At 34.6% G+C, this 21,762-nt stretch overlaps 1 protein-coding gene and 1 pseudogene across 1 annotated transcript; one reads left to right on the top strand and one right to left on the bottom strand.

Moving 5' to 3' along the window:
* Positions 1-8,529: 8,529 nt before the first annotated feature.
* Positions 8,530-13,067, bottom strand: LOC115972381 (RING finger protein 24-like). The gene is made up of 2 exons (XM_031092651.1): positions 12,821-13,067; positions 8,530-9,091 (listed from the first exon to the last, which is right to left on the bottom strand). The coding sequence occupies exons 1-2, from the start codon at positions 12,934-12,936 to the stop codon at positions 8,698-8,700; spliced, it is 510 nt and encodes a 169-aa protein (XP_030948511.1). The 5' UTR covers positions 12,937-13,067; the 3' UTR covers positions 8,530-8,697.
* A 7,368-nt stretch (positions 13,068-20,435) lies between these two features.
* Positions 20,436-21,483, top strand: LOC115970124 (annotated as a pseudogene).
* The last annotated feature ends 279 nt before the right edge of the window (positions 21,484-21,762 follow it).

Genomic DNA, 21,762 nt, shown 5'->3' with positions numbered 1-21,762 from the left:
GCCCAAAAATATTTTCACTCTCTTAGCCAATGAGGCTCGCTTTTTTCAATTTGGGGGCGAGGCATATAGGAATATAAATAAGCCGTGTCCACCGATGGGGAATGGTCATTTTCCAAGCAGGGTTTTGAAAGAATCAAGTTATTTTGTACAAATGCAATCTGTCAGTCCAGCATACAATTTATTGGATATAGACCCCATTATTATGGATAAGACCATTAGCAATGTAGGATATGACTTGGTACCTTGGGGAAATCAAGGTGGAAATTTGAAAATTGCCATGACCTATGGGGGACCTGGAGGGAATTGTGGTCAATAATAGTTGGTGTATGCAAAATACAAATAAAAGGAACAAATGTACTTGGTCTTATGCCTCTGACACAAGAGTGTTCAATGGCCTGTTTGGATAAGCTGTTTTAAAAGGTACATTTTCAAAAAATAACGTTTTTAAAATGAGCATTTTGAAAACTCAGTTTTTAAAACTACATTTGAGCATTTGGTAAAACATGTTATTCTAAAATTGTTGTTTTGAGAAAATTACAAAAAAGGACACGACAGGCTATGCTATAATGATAATAATAAGAGTAGTAATATATTTTTTTATTTAATAATTTAATAATAAGAAAACGTCCCATAAAAAATTTAATAAAGAAAGTAGTAGTAATAATAATAATAATAATAATAATAATATGGTTCCATTTAATAGTGTAATTTACTTTTGTTATTAAATAATAAAAAATTACACAAGAAGGACACCTAATTTTTATCTTTTCCAATGTCTATCTCCTACTACCTCAAGCTTCTTCTCCTTCACTTGTTGGGTAGCTGGACAAAAATCCTCTACTGCCAATCACATGGTCCGCATCTAACCTTAGTAATTTCTAAAAAAATTCATTCAATTGCATCCAAGTTTCTCCAGACTCATCTTCTTTGCGTCACCTACAACCTCATCCCATACCAAAGTAATTTTTGCTTGCGCTCCAATTTTTGCATGCCCAAAATATTCAATTAATGAAAAAAGCTAGAGAGAAGAAATTTCATCAAAGCCGAGCAGAATTAGATAGTGGCAAGGCCTAGAGGAGATAGATGATAGCAAGGTTGCGCCCACAAGTAGCAGGCAAGACATTATTATTCGAGGTTATTTTAGGAATTTCAAGCTTCAACTGACTATGATAGTTGCGTTTTTTACTTGGTTTTTTAAAAAGCTATCCACCGTTGTGCTTTGCAAACGTGAATTTTCCGAGTTTTCAAAAACGTAATTTTTCAAAAAACGTAATGCCAAACGCATAGCTTCTAGTGTTTTTTTTAATCAAAAACGCAAGTTTTCATTTAGAAAACGCCCCACCAAATGGAGCCAAAGAGTAATAATTTGCTAATGGTAGGGGTTTATGATGACTATGGAAGGGTGATTTGACAGTGAATGACTGTTTTTTGAATAGTAAAATAAGAGTTTTAGTATGGATTTCGTGGGTTTTTGGGGGATGAGTGGCTACTTTAGCAAAAGTACTCCAAAATGACACTCTAGTAAGTACAATATTATTAGTGCAACTGCATTAGTTGATGCAAAGTCTCGCAAAATAGAAAAAATTTACTCATTTTACACATTTTGAGCAAAAAAAAAAATACCCACATCAGTGGGTGTAAAATTTTGCATTTATGCAAAATTGCTACAGTAACCGTGCATATATACTGTAGCTGTGCATATCATTATTTTATATATTTTTTCTCTCACCTCTCTTCTTTCTCCATTTGACTTCTCTCTTTCCCTCTCCCTCTTCCTCTGAACCGAACAAAACTGATCGACCACCGACCACCCAATTCAGCAACCCACCACCACCCAATCCAGTAACCTACCACCACCATCACCATTACAAGATTGCAATACATAATAAACCAACCAAAAACTCAAAGGAAAATCAAATAACCCATACATGGACACACAATAGAGACGTAGAGAGGGAGAGATCTGACCAAGATCAACTGTGGCAGAGATCAGTTGTGGTGGGTCTTTCTCTTTCACACTTTCACTTCACTGACTCCCCCTCTTTCCTTCTCAACCTAGGGTTTTAAAGACTTGGGCTTTGGTATTTTTTTTCTTTCAATTCCATCCCCCAATTCCCAAATCAAAACCTAGACAGCATAAACAATCACAGATCGTGTTTCATTGAAGTGGGCCACATATTCAGCAACAACTTGATGACCAATAACAAAGCTAGAGAGACAATTTGAGTAAGTATAGGTACATTGTACACTTTACCAAACCAAAAAAACACCATAGCCTACTTGACAACTTCAGAGGGAGCACAGGGTAAAAGACTAAAAAGTCATGCGCGGTTGTTGATCTCGGTTAGACAAACCTTAAAAATTCAAGTTCTTGATCTTGGTTGTTGATGATTTTTGAAGGTTTTGATGGTGTTGATGATTTTGATGATTTTTGGGGTTTGATGATTTTTATTCTTTGTTTGATCAGTGGGTGAAGGGAGAGCTTGATGATGGTGCACAGTCTGCAGTGGCTATGCTTGATGATGGTGGATTGATCGTTCATGGTGGCTTGGGTTGTGTGTGAGTGGATTTCAAGAGAAGAGATAAGTGTGAAGGGTGAAGGAAATAATAAAAAATTGTAAAAGAATGAATATTTTATTGAATATATGTGTAGAATAGACAAACTAATGTGGGTGTTTTGTAAAAGGGCAAAACTTAGATACAGTACCTTAGGTATCCCTTTTAAAATTCAGCCACCAGTCTTATTAAAATAACTTAGCTAACGGTGTTAACACCCTCTCTTTCTCTAATTCTGTTAACTATATACCTTCATCATTTCACTCTCATCTCAAACTTGAAGATCTCTCCACCACCGAATCTCCATGGCTGCTGTCAAGGGCGGCCACAACAGGCCACTATTAGCCACTCTCATAGTCTCTTTTGGGTTTGCCCTTCTCACTGAAGTCTAGCCTAGGACCCAAGGCTAAAAGCCTAAAACCCATAAGCTTTGCAACCATCGGAAGCACACCGATGATGCTGTGGCCGCCGATCGTCCTCCTCCTCCTTTTCCTTTTCTTTGTTTGTTCTTTAGTTTTCCTTTAATTTATCTTTTCTCCTCTCCTCGTTTGATTTTATGTGGATTTGGGGATTGGGTTTGTTTTGGTTGTTAGGACATGATGGTTTTGGTTGGATTCCAAACATGGGATTTTTGGGTATGGTCATTCGTAGATCTGTGATTACATGAAATTGTTCATTGTCCGTTCAAGTTCTTTGCTTCTCCAACTATGTCCCTAGCCACAGACAAGAAGCAACAAACCTTTAGTTGACAACGCAGTGCACATAATTAAGTCAACCTTTTCGTTCTTCTAATCTTGATTTCTGATGTGCATGAAATATATACAATAAAGTACTCACATATCTACATATTTAGCCTTACTTTTATGTTATTTTGTGACTGATTATATAATATCTTTGTGTTGCAGGTAACAAGGGCTTTACATGCAAAGTGGGGCTAGGCCAATTGAAGTAAGCCAACTTACATCCAGATAGGCATGAATTCAAGAAAAGACCAACCCAATTAAATTTAAGTCCAATTGGAGCAATAAATCAAAGGAAATTTGCACCAAATCCAAGTCCAATTCGGATTAGGATTCCAGCCTGTATGAAATATATACAATAAATTACTCACATATCTACATATTTAGCCTTACTTTTATGTTATTTTGTGACTGATTATATAATATCTTTGTGTTGCAGGCAACAAGGGCTTTACATGCAAAGTGGGGCTAGGCCAATTGAATCAAGCCAACTTACATCCAGACAAGCATGAATTCAAGAAAAGACCAACCCAATTAAATTTAAGTCCAATTGGAGCAAGAAATCAAACGAAATTTGCACCAAATCCAAGTCCAATTCGGATTAGGATTCCAGCCTGCACATCAGTTAGTATTTTTGGCATAACTTTTGGCTCAGATATCCAATTGAGATGATTCAAATTGGGCTAGAACTTTAACTTAAAGGGATACAACTTTGTAGTTTACCAAAAGTCCGAATTCTGAATTTAAATGGGCCAAAATCGTCGGTTAAGTGAAGCCTAAAAATCTGGGATTTTCTCCAAATAGGAATTCAACTTGTAATAGGATTCCTTGACCTATTTAAAGGCTCTCTAGGGCAAAATTTAGAGAGGCTAGTGCTAGGGCTGAGGGCTGAATGCATGGAGAGCTGCGGCTGTGGCTACCTCTTTGGTTTTCTTCCATGATAGTTAGTTTTATTTATTTGTCTAATTTAATGCTTAGTATTTTATTGTTTTGTGTTTTCTTAAAATTACTGTGAGTAGCTAAATTTATAATTAGGGTTGAGGATGAAACCTTGTTAAGGATTATCAGTAATATTTATGTGATTTGATTTTTCCCACAATAATTGTTCTTTAATGATTTAAATTGTTCTTGCTTCATATCAATTGACTAAGATGGGATTCTAGATATGAGTTCAATCATGTTTTTCTCATGATTTAGGATTTGTCTTAATTAATTGAATGCTTGGTTTATTAATTCTTGATTATAAAATTGGATATCGCTTGTGATTTGTCTGTCAATGAATACAATTTATGATTTGATTTTTAGAATTGGATATATCTTGTGATTTGTTTGGCTATGGATACAATTGATGATTTGATTTTATACCTAGGAAGCAAAGGAAAGCATGCTTTAGATTTTTAAACATAAGTTTTAATAATGATATTTACCATGATAGCAAGATTGATTTCTAGATTATCATGTAGTGGTTGGGAAAAATTAATGATCATAAATATATGTTGATATGATTTACAAGGTAAATTCCAAAACCTTATTTCCTTTCCCTTGATTGTTTACATCTTTTTATTGCTTTATATCTTTTGCTTAGTTCATTTAATTTCAAAACAACCAATTTTTATTAAACTAGATTAGAATTAATTTGGTTAAGGTTTGATTTAATTTTCCTACGTTCATTCAAGTCCCTGTGGGTTCGACCTCGTTCTTGTCAAACTATACTTCGGTACAGTTTGTATACTTGCGAGTACTTTAAAATTTCACAACAATTTCTTTAAAAATTTAGAAGTCTGAGAGATTGAAAATTTAAAGAGGTTGGGTTTTCTCATGGGTTATCTAACATCTTGGGAAACTGAAAACAAAAGTGAAAAGAAAGAGACAGATAAACGGACTGTGTTAACACCGTTAATTGAGTTATTTAGTTAGACAAGTGGCTGAATTTTAAAATGGGTACCTAAGGTACAGTATCTAAGGTATTGTATCTAAGTTTTGCCCTTTGTAAAAATAGATGTGTAAAATAGAAAAAGTAGATTTTTTTTTGCAAAATTTACAAAATTTTTGCATCAACTGATGCATTTGCACTTACTTATATAAAAATACAAATTGTGTTGTCAACAATTAGTATCTTCAAATAAATGATAAAGAATGATGATCCCCACAAGCAGCCATTGGAAGCTTCAAACTCTCTCTAGTCAGGGGCGGTGCCACGTTCAGGCTAGGGTGGTCCTAGCTTGAAATTTTTTTTTATATATAATAATATAAAAAATTTTATTTGTCTACCTTTCAAAAAATATTTGAGAGCACCCCCATTTTTTTTATGTCAATAAAATTAAATTTTGCTCCATTATTTGTTCTACTTTCAAGCAAAAAGAAAAAGCCCAAAAAAAATTTTGAACTAAAATCTGGCAAAAAAAAAAAAAAAAATTGTAACATAGTAAGCCCACCCCAGGGAAAAAAAGCCCAACATCAATCCTAAACAAAACTAACCCCAAAAATATTTTTAAATCAAAATAATTAAATTTTTATTAACTAAATACCCAACCGGGCCAACCCAAACGGATTCTCAAAAAAAAAAAAAAAAAACCCAACAAAAACCCAATATGCGTCCGCTGATTGCTCATATGGTAAAGCAAAACTGAAATCAAAAATCCTAAACTAAAGGAAAAAAACCTCATCAACGACAACGACCAACGGACCAAGCACATTGGCGTGATGGCACCTCCACCTCAAACTCGAGCAACAGAGCACATCGATCATCGAGCCTCAAACTCGAGCAACAGAGCACATCGAGCATCAGCGACAGCGAGATCGAAGATCGGTCAGATTTGATTAGACATTGCTTCACTTGCGACACTTGGCCTTGAGTCCTCACCTCGATGTGCTACCGCGGCACCACCCCTCAGGCCTCAAGGTGTAGACACTCAATTTTGCATGCATAATTTAATCAAGGAAGATGGCTAGAGTGACCATTCATATACCTGAAAAAATCATAATTTCATTACATGCATTAATTCATTCATTGCATATCATAAAAATGATCTTGAGATTCTAACAGTCGCGATGGTGTGCCTGATTCCAAATTGAACCATTGGATTGAAATATATCGCATGATCAGGTTTGCACGGTTTGCATGCATTTTGTTTGGATAGAACCAACCACAAATGATTAATTTAAATTAAATCTAATTGGTCAAGCAATTAAAATTAATTAAATAATTTTGTGATTGGTTGTTAATTAGTGTTAAAAATAGGCTTGCTTGCATGGGAATAAAAAATGATAATTAGATAACTACAAAATTGTGGATAATCAAGACTTTTTGGAGTATTTATTTACAAGATAATCATTCCTGAAAAGGACTGAATTATCAGAAAAAGAGTTTAATTTTTAGAATATGGATTAAAAACACATCTAAGTGCAAGCCCCGGCTTAAAAAACCTCATAAAAGTAGTCCAAAATGAACCAAAACTAGAACACGGGACCGGCACCCAAAAGGGCCATTCGGCAATTTCCAAGTGCCGATTGGCACAAATGCGGGCCTCGGCCCAAGGGCACTGGGATTGAGATAAACCTTACATTTTTCAATTTTTTAGAGACAAGGACACGTCCCAGTTCATATTCTAACCATTTAGCTAAATTTTCGAACATCCCAGCCTCTATAAATAGAGGGGGCCTCTCAAAATTCAGCACACTTTTTCATGCTCTGTGACTCCCCTCTTTCTAACTGTTCTCTTCTTTTATTTTCCTTCTTACGTTAAAGACGTTCTGGAGGCTTTGACCTTAGGAATTTCTTTCCTGTAGGCAAAAGATTTTAGGTTTCAAAGAGAATTGAATAAATTTCTTTGAACTCTAAAATATTCCTTCAATAAGAAGATCACGCTCATGCAAGAGGTAGTTTTTCTTTTCTTTTTTCTATTCATTTTTATTAATTCTACTTGATGATGCATGAATAGGTTTAGGATGTTTTTTATTAATTTGATTTCTGATGTTGTTGCCACGTGTTGTTTAAACTTAGTATGCTCAGCATCGTTTTACCAAGATTAAATAAACTTTCTTAAAAAAAATGGATAAAACTTAGTTACAATACTTTAATAAGGCAAACTTAAAGAATAACACCTAAGTACAATACCTAAAGAGGGGCTTTGAAACTTATACTAATTTCAGTAATTTGATTTGCAAAATGACATCGTTGGGCTATGAGTAAGTTTAGGAATGTTTTTTTTTTTTTTAAATAAAAATAAAATAAAAAATTTAAAAAAAAATAATGTGAGTTCAATTCAATCGTTTAGAATAATGAATATGGTGGGTTTTTAAAAACAGAAAGAAAAAAAAAATGTGAAGAGGCTCTTGTCAAAAAATAAAAAATAAAAGGGCAAATTACAATTTTCTCACTTGTGCTTTGATCGAAATTTAAGTTGCTTATATGTAGTTTGAAATTTGACATTTTAAGAGGTTGTCTGGTACTAGATTTTAAACAATAGTTTTTAGTGTTTTTAACACTAAAACACGTATTTCCACGATACTTTTTAACCCACACGTATTTTCACAACACTTAAACAACGATACTATAAATCTCTAACCAAACGGGCTCTTACTCACCTGAGTTTTAACTGAAATTTAAGTTGTCTATCTATAGTTTGAAATCTCATGACACAAGTGTTCTGCTGGATTCTTTTTTATCTTGTATTGTCATATATTTTGTGTTTTTGGAGAAGAGTGACATAAAAATGGAGCAAAGTTACATATTTAGCCATATTTTTAATAGAAGTGAGTTACAAAACTTTAATTGAGCTAATCTCAAATGGATAAAGTATCAAAATTGAAATCAAAAGTAGGTAATTTAAATTTTGATCAAATCACAGGTAATTAAGTTGTAATTTGCCTAAAAATAAAAGAATTCGCAGAAGTAATATAAAAATCAGAGTAATTATAGGAAATATATATGGATAATTATGGGTATATAAATTTACGATAACATTTAATGATAAAAGCAGAGTCATTAGTGACATGTGGCCACCATTTTTTTTTTTTTTTTGAGAAATTGACATGAATTAATTAATTTTTACTACGTGGAATTTTATGTCTAAAACATGTTAAATATGGATAAAGGTTAATTTGTAGAAGAAGCATACACAACACATGACAGAACCTAAAATTGGGTTTCTGTAACCAATAATAGTTTGATAAGGTTTTTAATTATGTATCAAACATAACTAATAAATTATAGTTAACTTACGCTACTATATTTTCTTAAAAATTAAAAAAATTAAAAATTAAAAAACTTATTCTACTATACACATATGAGCATAGTCATAATAGTGAGCCTATACAGGAGAATGTAACACACCACCAAAAAAAAAAAAAAAAAAAACCTACTATTGAGCATCCTCATCCCATCATTTGAAAGTCCCACTCAATCATCTCCAAATGAAATGACACCTCGACAATAGGGGCATGTAGAGGCTAGAGCCAAGTAGGGTGCAATGCAACTGCGATGGAACACATGCCTGCATGGTGGAAGACTCGACAACTCATCTCCATCAACAAAGCAATGCAGACAAATACAACACTTCTCCGTGTTATAGGGAACATGAGACCCATCATGAAACACAATCACAGGAATCCAGAGGTAAACTCTAATCCTAATAAGTCCATAATGGTATGCCACGTAGAGCATCGACATAATGAGCGCAAAAACACAAGTCATGACAACTAGTGCAGGCACATAATGATAACGCCAAACACTAAGTACGCTAGGCTCACACTCAAAAGGAAGTGAAATAATTGCATCATCCATGTCAAAATCTCTGCAAAAAGAATATTAATTGATGTCAGCAAATTCTCAAATATTTTTTTTTTTTTTTTAATGCAAAAACAAGAATTTGATTGTTCTTATCTAATTTTCCTCTAATGTTTTATCCATTCTTTGGATAGACACAAAAACTTAATTGTCAAATGGGTGGGCTTTGGGTTGGGCATAAATGGAGCGAGTACATAAAACTCATTTACCCATTATAACCTATTTAACCAGCTAATTATAATTTAAACCCAACCCAACCCAATTATTATAGGTAAAACTCAACCCACTCAATTACCCATTAATCAATGAATAAATACAACTAAAATACCCCTAAAACCTCTAAAATAGCTAAAATATCTCTAAAAAAAAAAATCAAAATGCCCCCTTAAAACTTGAAAAATGGCCAAAATACCCTTAAAACCCTCTCAAATGACCAAAATACCCCCCAAAACTTAAAAATAACCAAAATACCCTAAAACTTGAAAATAACCAAAATACCCACAAAAATTTCAAAATGACCAAAATGCCCCTAAAACCTCCAAAATGACCCAAATACTTCTAAAACCTCCAAAATACCTCGTACACCTTAAACAACAACAACAACAACAAAAACTAAAATACCCCTAAAAACTCTAAATTGATTAAAACAGCCCCAAAACCTCTTTAAAAAAATACACCTAAATCTTTAAAATGACCAAAGTACCCCTTGAAACCTTAAAATGACCAAAAATACTCATGAAACCTCTAAAATAACCAAAATGGCTCCAAAACCTAAAAACAATAATAATAAATAAAATAAAATCATGAAACCTCAAAATAACAAAAAATACCCATAAAACCTTTAAAATGACCAAAATACCCTGAAATCTCAAAAATGACCAAAATAGCCCCGAAAGCTCAAAACGACAAAAAACCCATGAAACCTCTAAAATGACCAAAATACCCTGAAATCTCTAAAATGACCAAAAATGCCTCGAAACTTCTAAACGACCAAAACTTTTCTTGAAATCTTTGAAATTGCCAAAAATATAACTTATTGGTCATGCTGAAGGTTTTAAGGTTATTTTGGTCATTTTAGATATTTCAAGGGTATTTTGATCGTTTTAAAATTTCGGGGGGTATTTTAGTCATTGTGGAAGTTTCAGGGTATTTTTGGTTATTTTAGAGGTTTTGGGTTATTTTTAGTCATTGTAGAGGTTTTGGCAGTATTTTGGGCATCTCAGAGGTTAAGGGGTGTTTTGGTCGTTTTAGAAGTTTTGGGGTATTTTGATTTTAAAGGTTTTAAGGGTATTTTGGCCATTTTAGAGGTTTAGAGTTTTTTTTTTTTTTTGGGGGGGGGGGGGTCATTTTAGAGGTTTAGGGGTATTTTGATCATTTTTCAAATTTTGTTAAGGGTATTTTGGTCATTTTAGAGATTTTTGCATATTTTGGATCATTTTAGTGGTTTTAGGGTATTTTACTCATTTGAAAGGTTTAGGGGTACTTCAATCATTTTAGAAGTTACCAAGGCATTTTTGTCATTTTAGTGGTTTTAGGGTTTTTTTTTTTTTTTTTTTCTCATTTTAGATATTTTGGGGGTTTTTGTTTTTTGGTCATTTTAAAGATTTAGGATGTATCTTAGTAATTTTAGAGGTTTCATGAGTATTTTTTGTAATTTTAGAGGCTTCTAGGTATTTTGGCTCATTTTAGAGGTGTTGGGGGTATTTTATTCTTTTTAGAGGTTTCGAGGTATTTTTGGTTGATTTAGATATTTCGGAGGTGTTTTGGTCATTTTTTAGGTTTCAATGATATTTTAATCATTTTAGAGGTTTCTAGGTATTTTGGATCATTTAAAACATTTCGGGGGTATTTTTGGTCATTTTTTTAGGTTTCAGAGTAGTTTTTTTTTTTTTTTTTGGGAGTGTAATTTAGTTATTTTTGTGGTTCTAAGGATATTTTGGTCTTTTGAGTAAATGATAGTTGGGTCATACTTGGGTCTAATTAAGTACCTAGTTAAGACCCAATTAATATTTACGTTAATTGAGTTTAATTGGGTCAATACTCATTTGAACTAATTAATAATTGGGTAGATTTAGACAAGTAAATTAGTTTGGATTGATTTTGTTACCCCTAACTAGGACAGTAGACAAATACCGCTTCGTGCTATCAAAAAAAATATAGAGACAATACCTCTTCTAAGTTTACATGAACAGGAGAATTAACAATTTAAGGAAGTATATGTTTCAAAACTATAGGTTTGTTTTTGTTGAAGTTTGATCAATGTAAACAGAACCTCGATCGGTTTATAAAGTCACTCAACAAATTTATGGAAATTAAGAAATTAAGATATCTTTTCTTTTGTAGGTTCCAATTAGCTGAACTAATAAAGTCTCTAATGATTGAATAAGAGATCTGGAGTTCCATCCCCGTTTATTTCAAAAAAATCGATTGGTATCTTGATTTGATGATAAAAGAGCTATCATCAAGAGTGGACGTCATAGGTTAAAACTCTCTTAAAAAAAAAAAAAAAATGGTGTTTAGTCTCGATTGTTGGAAAATAATGTTATTTCTTTGGAGCCAGAGTTTCCATATAGCAAAAGGAAGAAAGTACCCCAGGTGTAGGTTTTGTTGGGTATGGGGTTATTGTCATTGGCATTCAAATGAAGCCACTGACTGAGGTGGGCGTTGAAGAAATCTGTTTTAGTCCGAGATTTGTCAGCAGCTAACTAGAAATTTCTAGCAATAGGGTAGTCTCTAAGTACATGAGAGCAAGTCTCATCTATGTTAAGACAGGATTGACAGCAAGGATTATCAGTTATGCATCTGTGGTGAAGTATAGCATTTACAGGGAGGCTATTGTGTAGGCATTTCCATAAGAAAATTTGAATTTTTGGCAGTGTGTTGAGTTTCCACAACCACTTGCCCTCAAAGCTAGGGTGTGGGCTTTCTTCCTCAAAGGCTAACTTGTAGGCATGATTAGAATCAAAATTACCTTTAACATTTCCACCCAACTAAGCTTATCAGTGGAAGTAGAAGCTTTCCTAATAGGAATAGCTTTGAAAGTTAAAAGGAGGTGTGTGGGGATTTCAAAGGAAAAGTACGGGATGTCCCACTGGCCATTTCTAATAGCATCCTTGACCAATAAACTATCTTCCACAATAGTGAGGGGTCCCATTTTAGACCATTTTGTCGTACCAGAATGATAAGAAGGAGCTGTTATTGCCAATAATCCAATGGGAACCTTTAGCACACAGGTTTTCACTTTTGGTTATGGCAGACCAGGTTCTAGAAAAGCCCCGTTTCCTCGGATCTCCATTCCTCCAATATTTTTTCCTTAAAACTCTCAGCCCATAGCTCGCCTTTGCTGTTTTTAAATCTCCAGAAAAGTTTGGTGGTTAGGACAAGATTTCTTTTTATCAGCAGTATAACCCCAGATGAAATTCCTGTTGGTCTTGTCTAGGGTGTTATGGATTCTACTAGGTCAAAGGGCACCTTGCAGGACATAACTAGGTATAGCAGAGGTTACAGAGGAAGATAGCACTCTCACACTCAGCAGGTGCAAAAAAAAAAATATCTCTGAGAGTCGACTCCCAAGTCCCAAACACAATCACATATTTAAATTCAATTCACAATCATCCTAAAATAAAATAAAATAACCACAATCACAGATTCACAAACATTATAATTTATAAACGTATGGCTTATGGAGTGGAGAGAGAAAAATTAGATTTTGAAATTTAAGGAGAGAAAAAAATACTTGAAAGGGCAGATCGGGATAGAGGCTGGAGGCTGCAGCAGCCGGAGAAGGTGGTGGGTTGGGCAGATCAAGCTGCCGGAGGCGCTGGAGTGGCTGTGGGCCTGTGGCGGCGACATGGGTTAGTGGGAGGCGGCTGCGGTGGCTCTGACGGATGGGCGGCGTCGTGGCTGACGGCCCGTGGCGAGCTGGAGGCGGCGTGGCTGACCCTATGCTCTCTCGGTGTCTCTCTCCCTCTCTCTCTACTTTCTTTCTTTTTTTTTTCTTTTCCTTTTTTTTTAAAATCTAAATTCAGTTTGTATATGACCTGGGCTGGGCTTTGGGCTATCTGGGCGGTGCTGACTGGGGGCGCAGGTAAGGGTTTGGGTAGTTGTATACATAGGGTCTGTTTAGATTGAATTTATTGTTACTGAAATTAAAAACTGAAAACACTATAGTAAAATAATTTTTAAATATGTAAATAGTATCGGGATCCATTTTTAATATTTTTTAATACGTGAACAGTATATGCACAGTATATGAACAGTGCATACACTATTCATAACAGTAAATATTATCTCCCAGAGTCAACAAATGCGAGCAAAAAAAAAAAAAAAAAAAGAGGAAAACGTAAAACTGGAACGTGGACGCAAGATTCAGTTGAATCCAAACGCACACATAATTGTTTTGGGACAGGGCCTGGGCCCCTTACATCTCACTATTCTGTCTTGTGTAGCACTCTTCACTTATTCGCTTATTCGCTTTTCCATTATGAAATAAAATTAATTGGAATTTTATACTCATAAATTCCAGATACATTTGATTTTTAAAACTCGTGTAAAAAACAAACAAACTTTCTTTAAAAAAAAAAAAAAAATGGTGGTAGTAGAGGTATTTATTACAAATCTCCGAGACACGAAACCTAAAAAATACTATAAAATAAGAGAAAATTATCAAACATTATGAAAGCTACCCATAACTATGAGAAAAAAATATTGATGTAGTAGATTTCACCTGGCTGATTTTTTATTTCTCCTTCTCAACTACTGTTTTTTCTTATTTTTGATTTATAGCTCTCGTTGATTTTGAAGAAGCAGAACAAGGCACGCAAGCTGACTATTGTTGTAAACACTCAATAATTTTTCTCTCTTTCAATATAAGTTGTTGGCTTATATATATATAAAATTAATTTTTACCTTACAAGAATTAGGATTTCGAAATATGCTGTTAACTTGATATAATTGTTATATATAAAAAAGTTTTAGACACCTCAAATAATTGTTGTTTATTAAATAAAATAATTATGCTGGTTTTGTTTAATGTTTAAGGTCATGAATGATAGCAATAACCATATTAAGAGTGATCATCAATCAGTTCAAAATTTTATTTTTGAAGATGAGGATTTACCAATGATAGTTGCACCAGTAGTAGAACCTATATTTAAAAGATAGCAAGGATGAAATTCATGCTAATGTACCAGAACTAGAAGAAGCGGTTCCAAAAATAGGGATAGAGTTTGAAACTGAACAAAAAACATATATTTCTATAAAAATTATGCACATGCAATCGAGCTTAGTATTAGGAAAAGTAGGGGTATAAAGATGGCACGAAAACATGGTTAAATAGAAAATTTTGTTGCTCTTGCCAAGGCATACAAGGGAAATGACAAATGAGATGGCAACGTTAAATGCGATCATCTAGAGACAAGATGTGGTCGCTTGGTTGAAATGAAAATTAGTTGTAGATCAATTGAAAAATATTGTGTTTTCAAATTTGTGGCAAAGCATACGCATGTATTAGCTTCTCCTCATAAGCACATGTTCCTTAAATCTCAAAGGACCATTAATCCTAAACCAACTGTGGATGCTGAATTAACAAATAGTTCTGGAATTGTACCAAAAGCAAGTATTGGGCTAATGGCTAGAGATAAGAAGAATAGAGAGATCAAAAGAGAAATTAATTAGGGAGAAGATATTAAGAGGAAGATGGTCAAAAGCTGTCTCTATATTCTTTTTTTACCAACTAACCAATTACAATATATTTCCAATCTTAACTACTAGTAACTCACTTGCCAAGCATAACAACTAACTGCATATATTTACTCTTATCAACTTCATGGTCGTGCTGCAACTGAAGTCCTTGCCATCATCTCTAACTCTCTCATGCGCCTATAGGAATGTGGGCGCCTCCTCCTCCGTGCCACCCAAATCCAAATGCAGAGCCAGATCAGGCATAGTAGCACTACGAGTGGAATCACAATCCACAACCAGTAGATCTGGAAATCTTCTGAGACGCCATTGCCAGCCCCTATAGGATCAGAAGGATGCTCCGGGGGAAGTAAGGGCAAAATAATGTCTGGTACATCCCATGGATGCGTTGGTACGATATCATCATCCATAGCTCACCAAATGGTTGCAAATTCTCTCTATCTCGGGCTGCACCTCACTACAGCTCAATCTCTGGAACTTCTCCTCACCAAAGTGGCCGAATGACTCTGGTATTCTCTCACTGTGTGTTTGTCTCACTCTATGGCCGAATGGTCTTTGCCTCTTTCTGTTCTTCTTTTTCCTTCAGCGTACGCTTAAGCCACTACCCAAAGAAGAAAGCAAGCTGTCTTTTGTCGCTTGTTCAATCGGGAACCGGACTATAATCCGGTCCGGTTATATCTAAAACCGGAAAATCCAGGGAACCGTGCCGATCGAACCGGTAGCTGTGTTTTTGACAAAAAGAAAGAGAGATTTTTGATGAAGATGCTCTTAAGCCCGAAGCAATAAACTCAGCTACCCCAAAAGCGTTAAACTTATGATCTTTACAGCAAGGAAGAACTGAAGAAGGATAGAGACAAAGCAGTTTATCTGCTTCAATTTTAAGCCTCAAGTTCAACCCATGCTGCTCTTGAATTCACAGTGATACACACACAACGACAAAGAACTGAAAGAAGTGAGAATGAAAGAGCGAGAAAGAGAATGAAAGTCCACATATAGCTATATATATATATATATATATATAAACACAAACACATACATATATATACTCTCAAGATTCAGCCAGAACAAACAAGAATAAATCACAACTTTCACATGTAAAAGATTTATTTTACCTAATCAATGAAATCAGGCCAGAACAGAGGAGTGCGGTGGCCGATGAGGGAGAGAGGAAAAAAAAAAAAACTGTGCATCGTTTGTCTCCAACTGAAATGACGCTAGGGGCATGTAGAGGCTACAGCCAAGTAGGGTGCAATGCAACTGTGGTGGAACACGTGCCTGCATGGTGGAAGACTCGCCATTTTGATCTCCATCAACGAAGTTGCAAAGTCAACGAAGTTGTATTTGTCTTTGCAACTTCGTTGATGTAGATCAATTAGCAAGTCTTCCACCATGCAGGCACGTGTTCCACCGCAGTTGATGCAGATCAGTTCACTGTTGCGATACTACATTTGTAGAATGCAAGGATCACACTTGAAAGGACGTGAACTGCAAAAAGAATATTAATATTTCATTAACATTAAACTTAATTGATGTCAACAATTCTTAGCTAGAAACAACAATATTTTAATTTATTTTTATGGGGAAACAACAATTGATTATTCTTATGTAATTTTCCTCTAATGTTTTATCCATTCTTTGGATAGACACAAATAATTGTCAAATGAGTAGGGTTTGGGTTGGGTATAAATGAGGTGGGTACATAAATGATAAAACCCACTTACCCATTCTAACCTATTTAACCTATTAATTATAACCCAAATACAACCCGACCCAATTATTATAGGTAAAATTCAACCCTATCAATTACCCATTAATCAATGGATATATATATATATATATATATATTAATCAAATTGATTTGGGAGTAAATAGCAGTGTGTTTTGGGGTTATTTATATGGAGCTGTTCTAATTTTAAGAGGAATCCTCACTCTAAAGTATGTTTGGTTGCCAAGAAACCTAGGGAATTAAAGAAAGAAGATAATTCAAATATTGCTATCTTCTGCCTTCTCCCCCAATATGAAAAGATTTTACAATTGTTGCAGCAATTAACTATCAATCCCCTTCTTCTCAGACCAAAACATTCAAAAGCCCATCTTCTACCATGCAATGCTTCAAAAAGAAGAATTTCAAAATTTCAAAAAGAAAAGATAAGAAAAAAGCCCAAAATATTTACTTCCAAACCCAGGAAAACGAACTAAACGCAGAAAGTCCCTCCTCCATTTCTCTTAACCCCAATAAATTAAAATAAAAACACGAAAAACTCCATGTTTCAAAATCAATTTTCCTAGATTTTCCCTCATTTTCTTAGAAGATAATGGACATTTAAATATAAAAAATAAAAAAATAAAAAGGGGACCAAAAACAGAGAAGAGGTATCAGATTAACCGAAAAAACAAAAACGAAAAAGAAAAAGAAGAAGAAAACCCCATCTCTTTCTAGTTTTACTCGAGAGGATGGGGTAAAACCCAACAACAGTAACAACAACAACAACAATAATAATACTAAAAAAACACAACAGACTTAAAATTCTTCACTTATTTCCCACCCACATCTTTAATTTTCTTTTCCTCATGTTTTCTCAGCAACCAAAAAATAAAAGAGGCAGTCAAATCAATAAAGACCCACAATTTTTTTCAGTACCCAAAAGAGAAAAGAAAGAGAAAAACTCAAAAAGGGTAGGAAAGGAAGGCTAAAAAACCAGTGAAGCAGTTGAGTTATGTTCTTGCCACAGATTCTCACAAAAAAAAAAAAAAAAAACAGAGCAGCGCAGAGCCTTAAAAAAAAAAAAAAAAAAAAAAAAAAAAAAAAAAAAAAAAAAAAGACAAACCTACAGATTCTCACTAAAGGCTTTATCAAAAAAAAAAAAATCACTAAGCTAACCCTAACCTAAAGACAGAAAGAGGTCATAGAGCATTGAGCAACGCTGCTTGTTAAGGCCCATCCAAGCCAAGTAGCCAATGCCGCTCGTCGCCGCTCATCGGATCGGTGGACGGAGATTGCCAGTGCCAGATCAGCAGATCGCTCGCCCGCCGGCTCTTCCGCTCGTGCCCAGTCCAGTTTAGGCCTCCCACCTCCCTACTCGCTGCTCGGCTACTGCCGCTGCTCCGGTGCTCCCTCCAACCCTCCCTTAAGGTTTTCATTTTTTTTCTAAACTAACTTCTCTCAATCTCTCTCTTTTTCTCTTTGACTCTCTCTCAGTCTCTGACTCTCTCTCTATCTGAACTGAAAAGTCTGAAATGAAAATTATGAAGGATTTTACTAATGTGTGCCCTTAGGGCACACATTAATTTCTATTTTTGGAAAAAAATTTCTCGAGAATTGAAAAAGTAATGACAGCTTTTTCAATTTCTGAGAAAATGTTTCCAAAAACAGAAAGCTTAATATGTGCCCTTAGGACACACATTAACCGGACTCAATTATGAAATGACTCTCAGTCTCTCTCTCTCTCTTTATTCTTTAATAAGACCAACTCAGTAACTATCTCTCTCTTTTCATTGGCCAAACTTTAGTCTTTAGCTTTATTAAATTTTGTCTGTTTTTGACTTTTTGAAAATTGGATTTATCATCCGTTGGTGTTGGTGTTAGTGTTGGTGTGTGTAGTGTGTGGGTGTTGGTGAAATATTAATTGGTTTTTTAGTGTAATGTGTTATTTGTGGAATTTTCTGATTGGCACGGGCTTCATGAGTCGTGCTTGTGTGTTGAGTGGGCTGAGGGTGGATGGGCAGATTGGATGGGGCCGGGCTGCACAAGTCCACATTACACAGTTTTAGTGATTTAATTATTGTGCTACACATGATCATGGGATGTGTAAATAATGTGCACATCAGTGGCTTTTTTAGTGCTTTTAGTGTAATGTGCACATAGGACTAAACAATATAACAAATTAAAGTAATATAGTTTATTGTTGTGTTAAATAACAATAATTAAAACAGTATAATTAACCAATAAGTTATAAAAGACGAACAAATTAAATTATGTTAGGTTAAACAACAATTAATAATTTTATAATTAATAAAACAACAATATAACAAATTATAGTTTATAAAAGACAAACAAATTAATGAAACAACTAAATAATAATAATTAATAATTTTATTAATATTTCAAATGAACTTATAGTTTATTGTACAGGTACCTTTGTTCATTTCATTTCTTTTCATTTATTTTTTTTTTTTTTTTCCTTTTGAGGTTTTTCAATGTACAGAATGCAAATTTGTTTTGGTTTTAAGAACATTTTTTTTTTTAAGCACAAACTTCATGCCAGCCAAATCTTGAATTTTGACCGGTATTTACCGAAATGTCCTGAAACACCCGAAATAGACCGAAATGACCCAAAAATTTTTCAAAGTGGAATAGGATTACCCTGGACAAAATTCCTAGAGTCGCCACTGCTTGGGCGCGTTCAGCGAAGAGCTCAGCACTTTCAGGGTTTTGCTCGATGGCCTAGGAGTAGAGCTCGGCTGCGAGCTCGAAGTGGTCGTTGATGTAGGCTTTCTTGGCCTTAATTTCCAGATCGAACACCATGGATGGCTTGTACATAGAGAGAGCAATAAAGAGAGATAGGAAGATATAGAGGAAAGGAAAAGGTGTGCTCGGTTTGGTTTCGGTCGGTTTGTGAAATTCTCAACCGAAACCGACTGAAATGGCTGGAAAACAATCGGTTTTGTTGTATCTCAGTTTCAGTCAGTTTCGGTCCATTTTAAGTTTTCCAAAGAGAGGGTTATTGAGATTTTCAAAACCACCCTCTTTCAAAAGATAAAGCAAAAAACCAAAGCATATAAAATCACACTAAGAATCGATAAAAACCACAAGCTCAAAACTTTTCACATAGATCACTCTAAAGCAAAATCACCATTCACTTGAAAAAAAAAAAAATCACAGTATAAACGAAACAAAACAAACACAGCCTAAAGTGTAAAAAAAACTCATCAATTATATGAGAATCTAAGATATACGAAAGATCAAGGAAGTAGAGATCTGTTACAGTTGGTCTTCATCGATTTGAAGTGAACAGAATAAACTCAGAGAGAGAGAGTCAGAGAGACTGAAGAATTTGAGTGAAGAAAGCTTGAGAAAGCTTCTTCTTCCATTTTGCTCTGTGTTTGTGTGTGTGTGTCAAACAATCACACTGATGATTCCAAGGAAAAGGGTAGAAAGAGAGAAAAAAATTTAGAGAAAAGTTTGGGGAAGGGGGCAGCTGAAGAAAAGAAAAGGGAAGAAATAAAAGAGGGGTATTTCCGTCTGTATGTTTCTTTTTTTTGAAAGGGTATTTCTGTATTTTAAATCATGCTCTAGGGTTTTAAAAAACTAAATAGCAAGATCATACCACTAAACCACTAATCAGTTATGTATTATAGTTACATAAATATATATATATATATATATCGGTCGGTTCGGTTGATTTCGAGGTGAAAAAATCTAGAACTGAAACCGAACTGAAATTTTGGCAACAGTTCGGCCGGTTTGTTCAGTTCCTCAGTTTTTTGCACACCCCTAAAAGGAAGAGTCTAGAGAAAAAGGAAAGCGAAGAGAGGGGTTGTGAGATTTCTGGGAACATATATAAGACAAGACGCAGTGAAGCAAAGGAAAACAGCGTGATTTTTTTTTTTTTTTTTTTGAAATCGTTTTGTTTTTTTAAGTGATGGGTGACATGGCGAAGGGCTATTGGGTGGCGTAAAGCAGGTTTTACGCCACAACCTGACCTAATTTTTTCTCATTCTAAGAGATTTATGGTGTTTTTTTTTTTTTTTTTTAATTTATTCTTTTGTTCATACTATTGTGAATTGATTCAATTTCTTTTGTTGTTTGTAATCTTGAGTACTGGTTATCTGTTCACTATAATAATAGCTATTAACCATTTATCATTCTTTGTCCGGCACTTATTGATTACTATTGAGTGGGGCGTGGTAAGGACGGACAGATCTTTTTCTTTCTATGATGGGGATGATAATACAAATGTGAATATATTACGTGATATTCTGTTAACTTACTCATTCTAGAACTTTGATCTCGGTTACTGTCAGGGTATGAGTGATCTCCTGTCCCCAATATTGTTTGTAATGGAGGATGAGTCAGAATCATTTTGGTGTTTTGTTGCACTGATGGAACGCCTTGGGCCCAATTTCAACCGTGATCAAAATGGCATGCACTCTCAACTTTTTGCATTGTGCAAGTTGGTGGAATTGTTAGACAGCCCATTGCAGAACTATTTTAAGCAAAACGATTGCTTGAATTATTTATTTTGCTTTCGCTGGATTCTAATACAATTCAAGAGGGAATTTGAATATGAGAAAACAATGCGTTTGTGGGAGGTACTGTGGACATATTATTTGTCTGAGCACCTCCACCTGTACGTATGTGTTGCAATCCTGACGTAATAAGATTGCAAGAATTAGAATTCTTGGTGTGACACACGTTTGTTAGACAGCCCATTGCATAACTATTTTAAGCAAAACGATTGCTTGAATTATTTAGTTTGCTTTCGCTGGATTCTAATACAATTCAAGAGGGAATTTGAATATGAGAAAACAATGCGTTTGTGGGAGGTACTGTGGACACATTATTTGTCTGAGCACCTCCACCTGTACGTATGTGTTGCAATCTTGAAGCGATATCGTAATAAGATTATGGGAGAGCAGCTGGACTTTGACACGCTCTTGAAGTTCATCAATGAGCTGAGTAGTCACATTGACCTTTGATTCAATCCTCAGGGATGCAGACAGGGACGGAGCCATGCTTTAGCTATTTGAAAAAAAAAAAAAATAGTATATATATATATATATATATAATAGAGGTACTAATTTAGTATTTTTGTTCAATAAAATTAGACCTAGGCTCCCTTAAAAATAGCAAGCTCCAAAAAATTTAAGCCCAATAACAAAATCACCAATAGCAAAGTTACAAAAATAATTAAGCTTAATCTACCAATTTTACCAAAATAAAAAAGCCCAACCCTTCAAAATTTTTGTAACAAAACT

This window comes from Quercus lobata, chromosome 12, assembly GCF_001633185.2.
Source record: "Quercus lobata isolate SW786 chromosome 12, ValleyOak3.0 Primary Assembly, whole genome shotgun sequence".
Taxonomy (NCBI): Eukaryota; Viridiplantae; Streptophyta; class Magnoliopsida; order Fagales; family Fagaceae; genus Quercus; species Quercus lobata.
This window is presented reverse-complemented; position numbering and strand designations above follow the sequence as displayed.